Raw genomic sequence first — 13,501 nt, 5'->3', positions numbered from 1 at the left:
CTGCAGAACTGTAGAGGACCAGGCCTTCCCCTGGCTGTGAAGCAAACCATAGGCAAAATTTTGGGCTCATCCCACCTGGTGCTCCACTGCTGTCTGCCAGCAGTCCAGTGGGAGAAGGCTTGTGCCATCCAAGCCATGGCTCCAACACCAGGATCCAACCCTGCCATGGGGGTCCCACAGCCCACCCTGACCCATGGGCCTGCCAGGGTCACCTCCATGGGTGAGCCCTTCAGCCTGGTGCAGCCCCCAAGGGCTGGTTCCTCCTTCCCCCTCCAGCCACCAAGTGTGAGCATTGTTTGGAACTGTGCGCTCTCAGGCAGCTGGAACAGGCTCAAACTGATGGAGTGGGGAATTGCCATGGAAGGGGGGACATTCCCCATTGTCCAGCTTCAGGTTCTGTCTGTCCCAACCCATCCCTGGCCTGAAGCATCCTTTGGGCATGTGGGGACAGAAGAGGGGTTCCTACCCGGGTCCCTCCCAGCCACGTGTCCTGGAGGGCTGGGTGACCCCTCGTGTCCCCTCGTGTCCCCTGTGTTGTTGCAGCACCAGCCTCCAGTACGGCATCATGTGCCTCAAGAGGCTCAACTACGACCGCAAAGAGCTCGAGAGGAGGCGAGAGGAGACCCAGCATGAAATCAAAGGTCAGCACCCCTTGTCCAGCTCCAGAACAGGAGAGAAACCTCCCAGGAGATATCCAGAGCTGGTCTCTCTTCTATCTCTTTTTTTTAACCCATTATTTCCGAGCCCCCAGTGCTGTTCTCCTGAGGCACCTTCCTGCTGCTCCAAGTGCTTCTATCAGCTGACTGCAGGCAGGCATGAGGAGGGAGGAGGGGAAAGCAAAGATGCAGCCTGAGCATCCCGTGATCTTCTCTGCCCATTTCACTACTCAGGACATCCCCAGCTTGATCAGCCTCCCCTTCCTCCTCACTGTCGTGAGATTCCCTGTGCATCTGGCTGCTGCTTGGATTACATCTCATTATTGATAATGCCCCTAATTGCATCAGCAGCCGTGGGTTCTTAGGATTAATTTGCACAGTTGTTTTCTGCCTGTTATTTCAGCTTTGAGCTTGGTAAATTGAACTGAGCTGGTTTTGGCACTTGAGCTCCTGGTTTTGCTGCTGGCTTGGGAAGGAGAGTCCCAGGTTCATCCTAGAGCAAAGGGAAAAGGCCTCAGGACATCCCCAGACCTGCTCAGAGCCATGAGTGTGGTGTGAGATAGCCCTGAGCCATGCCCTTGCTGTCGTGCAGATGTGTTGGTGTGGACCAATGACCAGGTCATTCACTGGATCCAGTCCATTGGGCTGCGCGAGTACGGGAACAACCTGGTGGAGAGCGGCGTGCACGGGGCCCTGCTGGCCCTCGATGAAAACTTTGACCACAACAGCCTGGCCCTTGTGCTGCAGATCCCCACCCAGAACACCCAGGTAGGAACAGCAGCCTTGGGGGATTTTGGAGGAGAGTGGCCAGTGTGGGACATGGCTGTGGTGTGACCACATCTGTGTCACCAACTCAGCTCTGCCTTTCAAAGCTGAGCTCTCCTGTGGCATGGGGGCTCTTTCTGTCACACTCAGGCTTTCCTAGAATGGAAGTTTGGCCTGGAAGCACATTCCCCACTGATGGAGGATCATAATTTTTTGGTTAATTGCAGGCTCGACAAGTGCTGGAGAGGGAGTTCAACAACCTGCTCGCCTTGGGCACGGACCGGAGGCTGGATGATGTGAGTGCCAAACCTCTCCATGTCCTGTGTGACTGGGGAAGGACTTGGGGGTGTTGGTGGATGAGAAGCCCAATGTCCCCTGGCGCTGTGCTCTGGCAGCCCAGAACCCTCCCTGTGCTGGGCTGATCCCCCAGTGTGGGCAGCAGGGCAGGGGGGGATTCTGCCCCTGTGCCCTGCTCAGGTGAGACCCCACCTGCAGAGCTGCCCCAGCCCCAGGCTCCTATATCAAAAGGACATGGAGCTGCTGGAGCGAGTCCAGAGGAAGAGCTCTGAGGGCTGGAGTTCCTCTGCCATGAGTCCAGCATCCCTTGGAGTCTTTACTGGGACGTTTGTGTTGATGTCCCCAAGGCATCTTTGCAGGCAGACTGCAAAGATGATCTGTCTCTTCTCTACCAGCTGCTGTAGAGAAGAGACAGATGAGCTGGAAAGGATAAAGCCAATGCCATGGGATCCCAGCAAGATGTCCGATGTCCTCAGCCCAGTTTGATCCCACACTTTTCTAGAGCTGGTCACTGAGGACAGGCATACCCCTGTTAGCTGGTGTCTCACAGGGCCGGGAGGTGCTGCTGGCACTGACCCCGGGCCTGTCAACGCTGTTCCCTGCAGGGCGATGACAAAACCTTCCGTCGGACGCCGTCCTGGCGCAAACGCTTCCGCCCACGGGACGTGCACAGCATCAACCTCCTCAGCGGCTCTGCTGAGACCCTCCCCGCCGGCTTCCGTGTCACCAGCCTCGTGCCACTGCCTCCTCCAGCTGCTCCAGCCAAGAAAATGCCCCCGGAAGGTGGGTCAGCCCTTCTCCAGGGAAAGGGGGTTCTCTCCCACCTCTGCTCAGAGTCTTAGGGAATGTAGGGAAGGATGGGCTTGCTGGTCACCCAAGATGCTCAATCCACATGGTCCTGGAGTGGTGGCCTGCTGGAAAGGTTTTTCTGAAAGGGTTACTTCAGACCTGTGTGTGAGTTCTTGGTTATGAACTACAAGAACCAGTTAGGGGCCAGGATTGTGGCATGAAGTGGGATATGTCACCCAGGGGCTGCCAGGATGCAGGAACCCAGTCTGGGCCAGTTTCCTCCATTCTGGTTTTGGGAACCACCCCAAAGGGATGTATTAACTGGCTCCATTTGCCTTGGCTGTCCTGTTTTGTGTCCTAGAATCTGCCTCTGCCACACAGTTCCTTTCTTCAAGGTGTCTTGGTCCCTTCCAAAGGTGTAGGGGGCAGAAGCTCCAGCCAGGTCACCCTGATTTGTCCCCTGTACCAGGCACCCTGGTCCCACTATCCCTGGGCAGCAGCTACTCCCCACTGGAGCAAAGCTGGCTTCAGCAGACTCAGAAATGAGGATGTGAATGAGAATTAAAAAGCTGTGTACTTGCCTTCCAACTCCAAACCCCAGATTCAGCTCTTCTCCTGCCTCCAGTTTTGCTCAGATGTCCCAGCTTTCCATCCAGCAGTTTGGGTCAAGCTTCTGTTTTACCTTTTTCACACCATCCCTGGAAGCTGCAGTTCTCACCTGGCTGAAGACATTGAAACGTGGGCAGAATCCCACCCAGACAGGGAGCAGGGTGCTCACTGCCCAGGAGCAGGGATGGCAAGTGGCAATTTCCCAAATACCCTGGAGCCTCAGAAACATCTGAGCTGGCCAAACGTGGCTCTTCCTCTGACCTTTATCTTCACATGGCTGCAGTGCACAGTTGCTGCTCAATAAACACGGGATTTGGGGACGCTGGGGCAGTCACTAATTGCTGGGGCAGTCACTAATTGTCCCATTGGTTACACAATCGGAGCTCAATAAACACGGGATTTGGGGACGCTGGGGCAGTCACTAATTGCTGGGGCAGTCACTAATTGCTGGGGCAGTCACTAATTGCTGGGGCAGTCACTAATTGCTGGGGCAGTCACTAATTGCTGGGGCAGTCACTAATTTGCTCTTTGGTTCCCTTCCAGTCACTGCCTCCGGGTCCCCAAGGCTGGAGACCTCCACGGTCCGGACGTACTCGTGCTGAGGGTCAGCGAGATGGGAGCCAAGCCCTGGGTGAGTGCGAGGCCCTGGAGCTGCCTGGGGACCAAGAGCAGAGCAGGAGCCCCAGCAGCACCCAGGCAGGGGCTGCCCTCACCGAGCTTTGGCCATGGAGGAGCAGGGAGACCTCAGTGTGGGGGAGCTGCTGCTGGCCCAGGCTCACAGAGATGATGCAGGAGGGATGCTCAGCGTCCCACCACGTGCGGTTTGTCCACTCTTGGACACTCCACTGGGGACCCCAGGATGCCATTCCCACTTGTGTGAGGGAAGGATAGTCAAGCACTTCAGGGAGGCTCCTGCTGTGCCCTGGGCCGTGGTTGCCCTATGCCAGGAGGATCCAATGCTGATTCCATCTGGGCTTGTTGGCCGGTGGGTGCACGGGTGGAGCTGAGCCAGCATCCTCACGGGGCCTTTCCCACTTTGCTCCTCAGCAAATCTCCATGTCTGTACGCCATGTGCTGGCTGCCTTCCAGGACAAGAGCCCAGCCTGTGCCTGTTCCTCGGCCCTGACTCACAGACTGTCACTGCTGTGGACCGACAAGATCTGTCCCTCCTGCTCATGCACCCCTGCTTCCCCGGCTCCCGTGGCTCCCTCTATGGCCTGTCCCCCACTTCTCCTGTGCTGGCTGGGCCATGGATGTGCTCTGGATGCCATCCTGGCATGGTGCAATCTGGGGAGCAGCACGACACCCCCAAAGTGTCTGCAGTGTTTGGAAAACTCTCCTGCCTGGTTCATGTTGCCAATCTGCCACGGGGCTGCACTCACTTGTCTGAGCCCTGGGCATCAGGGGTGCTGCTGCCCACAGGACTTGAAGCCAAGGAAGATTCAGGCTCGTGAAAATCCTCCCTCCAGGGTGGCCGGGCAAGGAGCTGCCCTTGGGGGGGCTGGGGCAGTGCCAGGGCTGGTGCTGGGTGGGGTGAAGGGGCCCAGTGTGAGGCCAGGAGGGCAGTGTCTGCCCAGGGCTGGGTGGGCACGGTGCTGATTTTGGTGCTGTCAGGTGCCCTGTTCAGGGGGGCTGTGCCTGGGACCGCCCCACACGGCTCATGGGGACAGTGTCCAGCAGCCACAGGAGAGGGGACCCTCCTTGGGTGCCCAGGGAGACAACAGGAGCCCCCTCCACCCCTGGGATGTGCCCACCCTTCCCCTCTGGGTGCAGAGGAGATGCTCTCCCCTCCTGCCTCCTGGCAGGGGTCAATCCAGGAGGCTCTTAACTCTTCCCATTTCTTCCATAGGGTAGGATCTCTTTGTCTCCTCATGCCACGTTTGCCTTGTGTGGCCCCTATTTCTGATGTGATATTTATTGATGGCTGGAATGACCTTATACTTATCATGTGCTGTCTGGAAGTGCAATATCTGAGAGACTCTACAGTCACAACGTCTTTTCGGTGTATCATTTGCCTAATACAGTACTAAATATTTTTTTAATTTGAAGAGTCAGTGAGCCCTTTATATTGATGCCCTATTTCTTTCGTCATATTACTGGTACTGCATGGACTCCAAACCCTGGATTGGGTCAGGAAAGGATGTATGTGTGTTCCAATAAACAGGATTTTAAAACAGTGCTGGCTTTGAGCCTCCTTTATAGAGCCCAAATTAAAAATATCTTTAATCTCTAGCTCCCTCAAGATCTTTGGGGTGCAAGGCTGAGCCCCAGTTAAACACCAGTGAAATCACTGGTCCGTGTGGGGCTAATTGAAGTGTGGCACATCCAGTTCCCAGCTGAGTGAATGGGCTGAGGTCCAGCTGGATTTACTGATATGAAAATCTCCAACCTGGATTTGGGGATTGTATAACCGGGGAGACCTGCACAGGGCAGGACAACAGTAAAGGAAACCCCAAGCTGTCCAAACAAGAATGCCTTTATTTAAAAAAGAATCCAAATAAGTTAGCAAAAATAATAATTAAAAAAACCCTAAATGGCAACTGCACACAGCGTTCAGTAGAAAAGACAGGTGGGCTCCGGGTCAGCACCACCAGACCTTGGTCAAGGAGCATCTGGAAAACTCAGCAAAGCGAACCCAGCACACACATTGGCCCTAAACCTGCCCGTCCCTGGCTGGGCAGTGGAGCCTGGCCCTGGGAAGCCCCTCCAGGACCTGCGGCTGCTGCCCCATCCCACCTCTGCCTGTCCTTGCAGCCCGGCAGGAGCGCTCCAAGGAGTGGGAAGGGAACTGAGTGGTGTCAGCCGTGCAGCACTGGAGGGGTGGATGTGATTTCCAGTGGCTGGACCCTTCTGGCATCTCATTCCCACCCCGTTACCATTTCTTGGAGCCGCCGGGGTTTGCACCAGCTCAGTTCTGACCCCGCTCCTCCGGGAACGTCACAGCCACGTCCTCTACAGCAATGCTCTCCACGATGGAGGACAGCGAGTGCAGATTGCGCTCCTCGGCTGCCTCGTCGGCCAGCAGGTGATCTGGGGAGACAGAGGGGTGAGGACACTGCTGGGAATGGGATCTGGGGAGACACAGGGGTGAGGACACTGCTGGGAATGGGATCTGGGGAGACACAGGGGTGAGGACACTGCTGGGAATGGGGACTGTGTGCTGAAGATGGCTTCTGGTTCTGCTCAAGGGGATGTAGGTTAGTGATGAACATGGCTGAGGGTTGGACTTGATGATCTTTTGCATCCATAACAATTCATTGATTCTTTTCTATGATTCCATGATCCCATGATCCTCCACAGGGCCAGAGGGACCTAGGGACCTGCTGCCAGCCCCCACCCTGGGGAAGGATGAGAGAGCAACAGGGAGTGGGACTTTTGGATCCTTTATAGGTTTAACTCTCCACTGGAAAATGAGATTAAGTTTCTGCCTTCTGGGGAAAATAACAGGTGGATTTGGCAGGGGCAGGGATAATGGCAAGCAGGGAAAAAAAGATCAGCAGCTGCCAGGGGGGTGTAGGGAGGGAAGGGGGTCTGGGGCAGCGCTGGCCAGCCATGCTCAGCTATGCCCAGCCGTGCCCAGTGATGCCCAGCCAAGCATGCCAAGCCAGGGATGGCAAAGATGAAACCCTTGCTGGGGGTGAAGGCACCAGGGCCCCAGGCTGCTGCAGCCCAATTTCTCGGCTCCCAGGGGTTGGTGTTTTGGTGAAATCAGGGCTTGGAGAACCCTGAATTGCTGAGAATTGAGCCAAGGAGGTTCTGCAGGATTTCTGAGCTCATCACTCTGCAGCAGAGGCACAGGGAGAGAAGGGCAAGGTTCCTTCTGCCCTTTGCTCCAAGAGTCTCCTGCCCGGGGAGGGGGGTGGCTCAGTGATGCTCTGCTCCAGGCCTGCAGTGTCCCCACTGTTCCCACTCCCTGCAGAGCCAGCGAGGCCCTGGGATGCCCCAGGGAGACGAGGAGGGCGTTACCTGCAGGGTTGGTGCCGAACTCCAGCTGGCTGCTCCACTCGGGGCTGCAGGAGGAGCTGCCGGACCCGCAGTCACTGGATGCCTGCAGGAGCCCAGAGCAACTGTGTGTCACCTCCTCTGGCACAGCTGAACCCCACCAGCATCCCCAAAACCCAGGGGGCTCATCCCACAGCATGACACCCTGTGGAGGGGGACGTGTCCCTCCCCACCTGGAGGAGCCAACAGCACGCGGGGTCCCCAGGACCCATCAGGCCAGGTGCTTCCTTAACCATAAGGGCTGGGAAAACCTCCTTTTTTTGGAACACTGGCCACAGAGAAATGGGGCTCCCCTCTCACTGCAGCTAAAAGGGCATCTCTTTCCCCACTGATTGTGAAAAAGGGCTGGATACAAACAAATGTCCTTGGGTAAGACACCTTTTTACTGAGAATCACCTAATCAGGCTTGTAAAAAATGATACATGGGCTAGATGCCCTCAGGCCGTCCTGAGGGAGGAGACTGGAAAAGCTTTTGGCAGTTTGATTTGTGGATTTGGAGTTGAGTGGTTTTGGAGAAAAGAGCTGACAGCATGAAAAATGAGAGCATTATTCAGCACAGCTCAGAATTCACTTTTTTTTGGGTGTGTCTTTATCTGGGAATGGGTGTCAGCTCAGGTAAAACCCCAAAAGTGATTTATATGAACAACTTCACAGTCCCAACTCTTTGTAGCAGACGAGAATGGCACTTTGGCACAAGCTCATGGCAGCATGGGATAATTAATTAGCACTTGGATTTATTTCCCATTAAAGCAGGAAATTCTTACAGACATGATTTTTTCCCCCCCAAAATATTGGCTTTTGCATCAATATGTGAGCCCCTGGCTGCACCTGGGAGAAGGGGCAGCTCACAACAGAAGTGACGAAGCTCAGCACAGTTTTGGGCACATTTGCAAATCCAAGTGGATTCTGGGAAGTGGATATTGGATTCTGGTATCCAAGTGAATTCTGGCATTAAAGTGGATACTGGGAAGTCCCACTAATATGTAGGATGGAGCCTAAATACTTTTTCATTCCTTTATTCAGCATTAAATTGGACTACCTGGATACCTACTGGTTTGGCCCTTAAATCCCTTAGTCTGGAAGGAGATGTGGGAATTCCCTCTTGTGGTCCTCTGATAAAGTCCTTCCATATCTGTATCTGTATCTGTATCTGTATCTGAATCTGTATCTGTATCTGTATCTATCTGCATCTATTTCTATATGGATATCTATCTATATCTATCTATCTATCTATCTATCTATCTATCTATCTATCTATCTCCATATATCTATATGTCATATTTATATCCAAATCTACTTTACCTATTTCTGTATCTATATCATCCATATCTACATTATCTATATCTCCATAATCTGTATCTATACATATATGTGTATGTCATTTATATATTATATATCTATAGATAGTCTATATAGTCTTTATCACTGTCTGTATTATCGATATATATTTATATAATCTATCTCTATAATTTGCATCTATCTCTACAGCTATCATATCCATATCAACTTCATCTGTAATTTGTCTGTATGATCTCTGTATCTATAGAACCCATATTATTAATGCCTATACCAGTACATACCCCTACATCTCTCTATTCCATCTCTCCCTAGACCTGTAGCTGTAGTTTCAGCTCTCTGTGCATTCGCAGATCCAAACCTCAGAGCAGCAGGGAAGCACATACCCAGCCATCCACAGGAATCGGGGGCAAGGTGAAAATGCCTCTCAAAAACTTGGTTAAATGACTAAACTCTTGTGGAGTGACATGTCCTGGCTCTCTGGGAATGGTGGCAGGACACAACTACTGAGTGTCCTCAGCCAGTGCCCAAACGGGCCCCTTAGGTCCTAGAAACCAGAGCTGTCCCTGTGCCATCCCTGTCATCCCTTCCTCTGCCTGGGTGTGAACAGGGAGTTAACACTCCCTGTTTTATTTTATATTTTATGCTTTATATTTTTTGTATATTTCATATTTGTATTTCTATTTTTGTATTTAGTATTTAATATCATTGATTGTTATATTTTCATCTAGTTTAGTATTCATTTTCACCATTTTCACCATTCCCAGCCCAGGCCCACGCGTCACTCACGTGCACGGCCCCAGTGCAGCCATTCACAGGGACAGAGTGGCTGTGGCCCCTTTCCGCAGGGATGTGAGCACTCAGCAGGGCTGGATCATTGTCTCCGTGCCCCCGTGCAGGACACACTCACACATCCCCCAGTGTCCCAGGATGGCAGTGTCTGCCCCGCCCCAGAGCTGGGGTCCTGTTCCCCAGTAGGACCCAGTGCCCCAGAGCTTCTGCAGTGCCTCTGCTTGGGGTTACCCCACAGGGCATCACCCCCACGGAGCAATCTCCCCTATGGCCTCACTCCCACAGGCCTTAACCCTGAAATGGCATCAACCCCTTAAAGCATCATCCCATCATGCATCACCCGTGTAGAATGGACACCCCAAAATGACATCACCCCCCACAGAACATCATTCCCATATGGCATCAACCCCATAGAGTGTCACCCCCATAAGGCATAACCTCCATAGGCCATTGTCCCCTTAGAGCATCTCTGCCATAGAATGGCACTCCAAAATGACCCCACATCAGGCATCACCTCCATGTAGCATCACCCCTAAATGGCATCCCCCTATAGAGCATCATCCCATAGAATATCACCCCATAGAAAGTCACCTTCATAGGGCACTGTCCCCACAGAGCATCAGTCCCATACGGCCCTTCTCCCATGGAGTGTCACCCCGAAATGGCATCACGCCCACAGGGCGTCACCCCCACACTCATCACCCACGGGGCACCAGCTCCGCGGCCGCTCCCCGCGCAGCCCGGGACGCGGGGACAGCCGGGGCACTCACGGCGGGCTGCGGTCGGAAGCGCAGGTCGCGCTGCTCCCGCTCCTGCTGGTTGAGGGAGCTGAGCAGGCTCTGCAGCCGCTCGATGTACTGGATGGCGCTGCGCAGGATCTCCACCTTGGGCAGCCGCTGGTTGGGGTTCAGGAGGGTGCTGCGCTTCAGAGCCTCGAACGCCTCGTTCACCTTCTTGAGCCGCCGCTTCTCCCGCAGCGTGGCCGCGCGCCGCCGGTCCATGGACACGGATTTCCTCTTGCACACCTTGCAGGCCCAGGGCAGGCACTGGCCGGGACAGTGCTCGGCCAGCGCCTCCTTGTCCTGCAGAGCCGCCCTGCCCTCGGCGCACAGGGCCGCCTCGGCGCGCTCGGGGAACGCCGCGGGCTCGTAGGCCTGCAAGCGGGAGCCCAGAAAGTTTTCCCCATCGTAAAACCTCTGCTCCGGGAAGAAATACGGGTTGGTCTCGAAGAGCTCCATGGGCGGCTCGGGGACGTGTGCGCGGCTCGGGGACGGCTGCTCCCTCTCCCCGCGCCAACTGCTTGGTGCCATTTAAACCCCGGCGCTGGCATTAAATCACGGAGATAAATATAGAAAACCCAAAGGAAACCTGAGCCCACCCTAAGCTGCTGCCTCACATCAGAACTTGTCCGTCTGATTCTATGTGCTCTCCCCACGGGGATTACAGTGCCCGGCCCGGCGGGGCTGGGGGGGCTGGCACGGCGCGGGGGCAGCTCGGCTGGACCCGAACAAGGGCTTTGTGTGAGCCCCGAGGTGCCACTGGGGACTGCGGCGGCTGCCAGCTGCCCCCGGCACTCCCCCGTCATCTGCTCCCTTCAGTTACGGCTGGGCTGGGGCTGCCGTGGTGGCCTCGTGGCCGGTCTGCCTGACCAGGGCACCCCATCCCTTCACGCTGCCCCCATGGATCTGTGCCTTCCCTGCGGTGGGACTCAACACCAGCACAGCATCGTCCCCTTGCAGCCCTTCCCACCTCCCGACCCCGCTCTGCCCCATATTCCCCATGGTCCCATCCTGCCCGTCCATGTTACACCGATCCCGCTTCAGCTGGAGCCTCGGGAAAGCCTTGGAATCCAGCCCCGGGAGGGATATCCCAGTGCAGGGAGCACCCCGGGCTCCAGTCCCGTCTCTGTGGACGCTCCTCTCTGTGCTCACCAGTCCTGGTCCCGGCTGCTGTGCCTGCTGCCTGTCCCTCAGGAACGGAGCAGGCAGGAGCAGGTAGGACAGAGCCAAAGCCCAACCTTTCCTCTGCCATGGGTGCCCAGTCAAGTTTCTTATCACATTTGTGTCACAAAATCCATGTTTGTGGCTAGTCTCATGCACCATACCCAAAGGACACCTGCTCCCACGTGTCTCCAGGTTCCAGCAGAGCCAGGCTGGACTCAACCCTCTCCCAGCTGGCACTGCCTCATCCCACCTGCTCTCCTGTGCTGGCCTCTGTACCTGTGGATAACCAAAGCCCCAAATGCCATCCTGATGCACGCCTCTCCCAGAAAGGACACATTGCTCACGCATTCCTGATAGGGAAACTGAGGCTCACCCAGCAGCAGCAGCATGAGGGGTATTTTAACTCATCCCCATCCTTTCTCTGCTGACTCCAATGGCTTGGCTACATCTCTCCACCTCTGTCTTTAATTCAGAGGGGATTTTTTTTCCATCTGGGACATCACAAACCATCTCCCATCTCCTCCTATTCCTGCTCCAGGCCAGATTCCAGCTGAGGGATCGGTCAGTGGAAAGAATGTCAGCAAAGTGCAGGGCCAACCCTGCTGGGATTCTCCTTCCCCAAATTCCCCCTCCTTGGAGAGGCTGTGCTGTGGCACATTCCCTGTGCCCACTATCAGCACCTTTGCTCACTTGGAATTGATTTCTGGCCTTGTTGGAACCTGTCATGATGCTCTTCTCTCCTTGTTGTGATTTGTTTGCAGCCAGGAGGTTTCTAACACCTCCTCACCCGAATTCCTGCTCTCCCAGGGTCCCAGCCCTGTGGATTTGCTGTCCCCTTGGTTTTAACATCTATGAAAGTCTGCACTAAGGAAAGCAGGACCTGCAGCCTTGAGGTTCACCCTCAGCACAGCCCCTGTGCTCCCCACGGTCACTCAAACTCCAAAATACTTAAGAAGGAAAGAAATCAGAGCATCAGCTTGGCCTTTGCCTGAAGGGAAAGCGCTAAAAGGGTTGGGAAGAGGCAGGATTCATCCCTCAGGTGTGCACAGGTGCCCATGGCAGGACTGAAGCTTTAGGAGTGGATAACCTGAGCCTGAGATCTTCACGTCAGCCCCACACCATCACATAATTCAGCTTGAGTCACTCATGGGGACCTTTATCAGTGGCACTTGGTGGGCATGGACCCAGTGAGCCTCTTGAGCTGCAGCTGCATCCCTGGGTGAGAGGCGCCAGGACCACGCTGGAATAAATGGGCGTTTTGGAATTGCAGGAGCATGTTTGGAGGCTGAGAGACACAGTGGTGACATAATGGGCTCCAGGGGCACATGGCTGACCTGCACAGGAGAGCGGTCAAGCATTTGTCAGTTCATAAACAGGGGCAGCACTGGTGGGGGAGCACCAGCCACGTGTCCCCAGCTGGAGAAGTGGCACAAGCCAGCCCCAACAGGGCCACCAAGGCCACTGTGTAGCCATGGCTGAGCGGGCAGGGGAGACAGAAGGCAGCTCAAGGGGAGGAAAGGACACTCAGTGCCAGCGTGGGGTGGACACTGGGAAGAGGGATCCCACTGGCAGCTGTGCTGCTGCAGCAGCTGCACTCACTCCAGCTCCATTTGAGGGTCTCATCCACTGCTGTGGGAGCAGAGATAATGCTGTGCTCACCCAACTGCAGCTCTGCAGTTCCTTCAGCCCCTCCATGCCATGGATGATCCCTCCTGAATGGAGGAGGGACACGGCGGTGTCTGGGGTCTGTAGGTCCAGAGGTCTCATCCCGGTAAATATCAAATCAAGGATAATGAATCCCATTGGGCAGGTAGCCATCATCAAGGGACCCCGTGCCTGGGCTACAGGGGGGTTCCCATCATGGTCACCCCACCCAACAGAGGCACTGCTGGGGGACGGGCGAGCGTGGCTCTTCTCGGTCCCGTGGGTGCTGAGGCTGTGCCCGGGTAACTTGGAGCCTAGCAGGGATTAGGACTGTGCTGCCGGCTGTCAGGTTATCCTGTGATGGATGGGGCCGGCTGGGAGGCAACACAAAGTGACGCTGTGTGAGCCCTGGCAGAACGTGCTGCGATCCGTCACGGGGTGACCTTTCCCCGGCCGGCAGGGGCCTCGCGGGGACGGCTCACCCCGACACAGCTGGCGGGGAGGGCAGCCACGAGCCCAGAGCTAAAAATACCCGTCCATTGAGAAAATCCCAGAGAGGAGGGCTTGTCCTTGCTCCTCCGGGGCAGCTTCCCAAGCCAGTGGCCAGGTCCACGGAGCAGGGTCACGGAGAGACACCCAGGGGCTGCCTCGGCTATTTTGCTTTCCCACCACGTCTGATGGTCTGGATTTGCTGAGTTTTGGGGATAC

At 55.4% G+C, this 13,501-nt stretch overlaps 2 protein-coding genes across 4 annotated transcripts in view; one reads left to right on the top strand and one right to left on the bottom strand.

Annotated features, from left to right (window-relative positions):
- The window catches only part of PPFIA4 (PTPRF interacting protein alpha 4), a 58,541-nt gene extending 53,249 nt beyond the window's left edge, over positions 1 to 5,292 (top strand). For all 3 annotated transcript variants that reach the window (XM_039698547.1, XM_039698546.1, XM_039698545.1), the window contains 6 exons: positions 544 to 641; positions 1,249 to 1,424; positions 1,649 to 1,717; positions 2,324 to 2,501; positions 3,660 to 3,747; positions 4,164 to 5,292. In XM_039698547.1, coding sequence (XP_039554481.1) covers positions 544 to 641; positions 1,249 to 1,424; positions 1,649 to 1,717; positions 2,324 to 2,501; positions 3,660 to 3,718 — 580 coding nt within the window. In that variant the 3' untranslated portion in view covers positions 3,719 to 3,747; positions 4,164 to 5,292. The remainder of the gene's footprint in view (positions 1 to 543; positions 642 to 1,248; positions 1,425 to 1,648; positions 1,718 to 2,323; positions 2,502 to 3,659; positions 3,748 to 4,163) is intronic.
- Positions 5,293 to 5,589: 297 nt separating this feature from the next.
- MYOG (myogenin) lies at positions 5,590 to 10,503 on the bottom strand. The gene is made up of 3 exons (XM_039698526.1): positions 9,977 to 10,503; positions 7,083 to 7,164; positions 5,590 to 6,146 (listed from the first exon to the last, which is right to left on the bottom strand). Exons 1-3 carry the CDS (start codon positions 10,442 to 10,444, stop codon positions 6,025 to 6,027), a joined length of 672 nt encoding a protein of 223 aa, XP_039554460.1. The 5' UTR covers positions 10,445 to 10,503; the 3' UTR covers positions 5,590 to 6,024.
- Between the last annotated feature and the right edge of the window lie 2,998 nt (positions 10,504 to 13,501).

This window comes from Passer montanus, unplaced genomic scaffold (assembly GCF_014805655.1).
Source record: "Passer montanus isolate IOZ18808 unplaced genomic scaffold, ASM1480565v1 scaffold127, whole genome shotgun sequence".
Taxonomy (NCBI): domain Eukaryota; kingdom Metazoa; phylum Chordata; class Aves; order Passeriformes; family Passeridae; genus Passer; species Passer montanus.
This window is presented reverse-complemented; position numbering and strand designations above follow the sequence as displayed.

Coding starts and splice junctions, on each gene's coding strand:
- MYOG (XM_039698526.1), bottom strand. CDS start 10,444: ATGGAGCTCTTCGAGACCAACCCGTATTTCTTCCCGGAGCAGAGGTTT. Junction 7,165..9,976: donor GCTTCCGACCGCAGCCCGCC/GTGAGTGCCCCG, acceptor GGGCTCCTGCAG/GCATCCAGTGACTGCGGGTC. Junction 6,147..7,082: donor GTTCGGCACCAACCCTGCAG/GTAACGCCCTCC, acceptor CTGTCTCCCCAG/ATCACCTGCTGGCCGACGAG.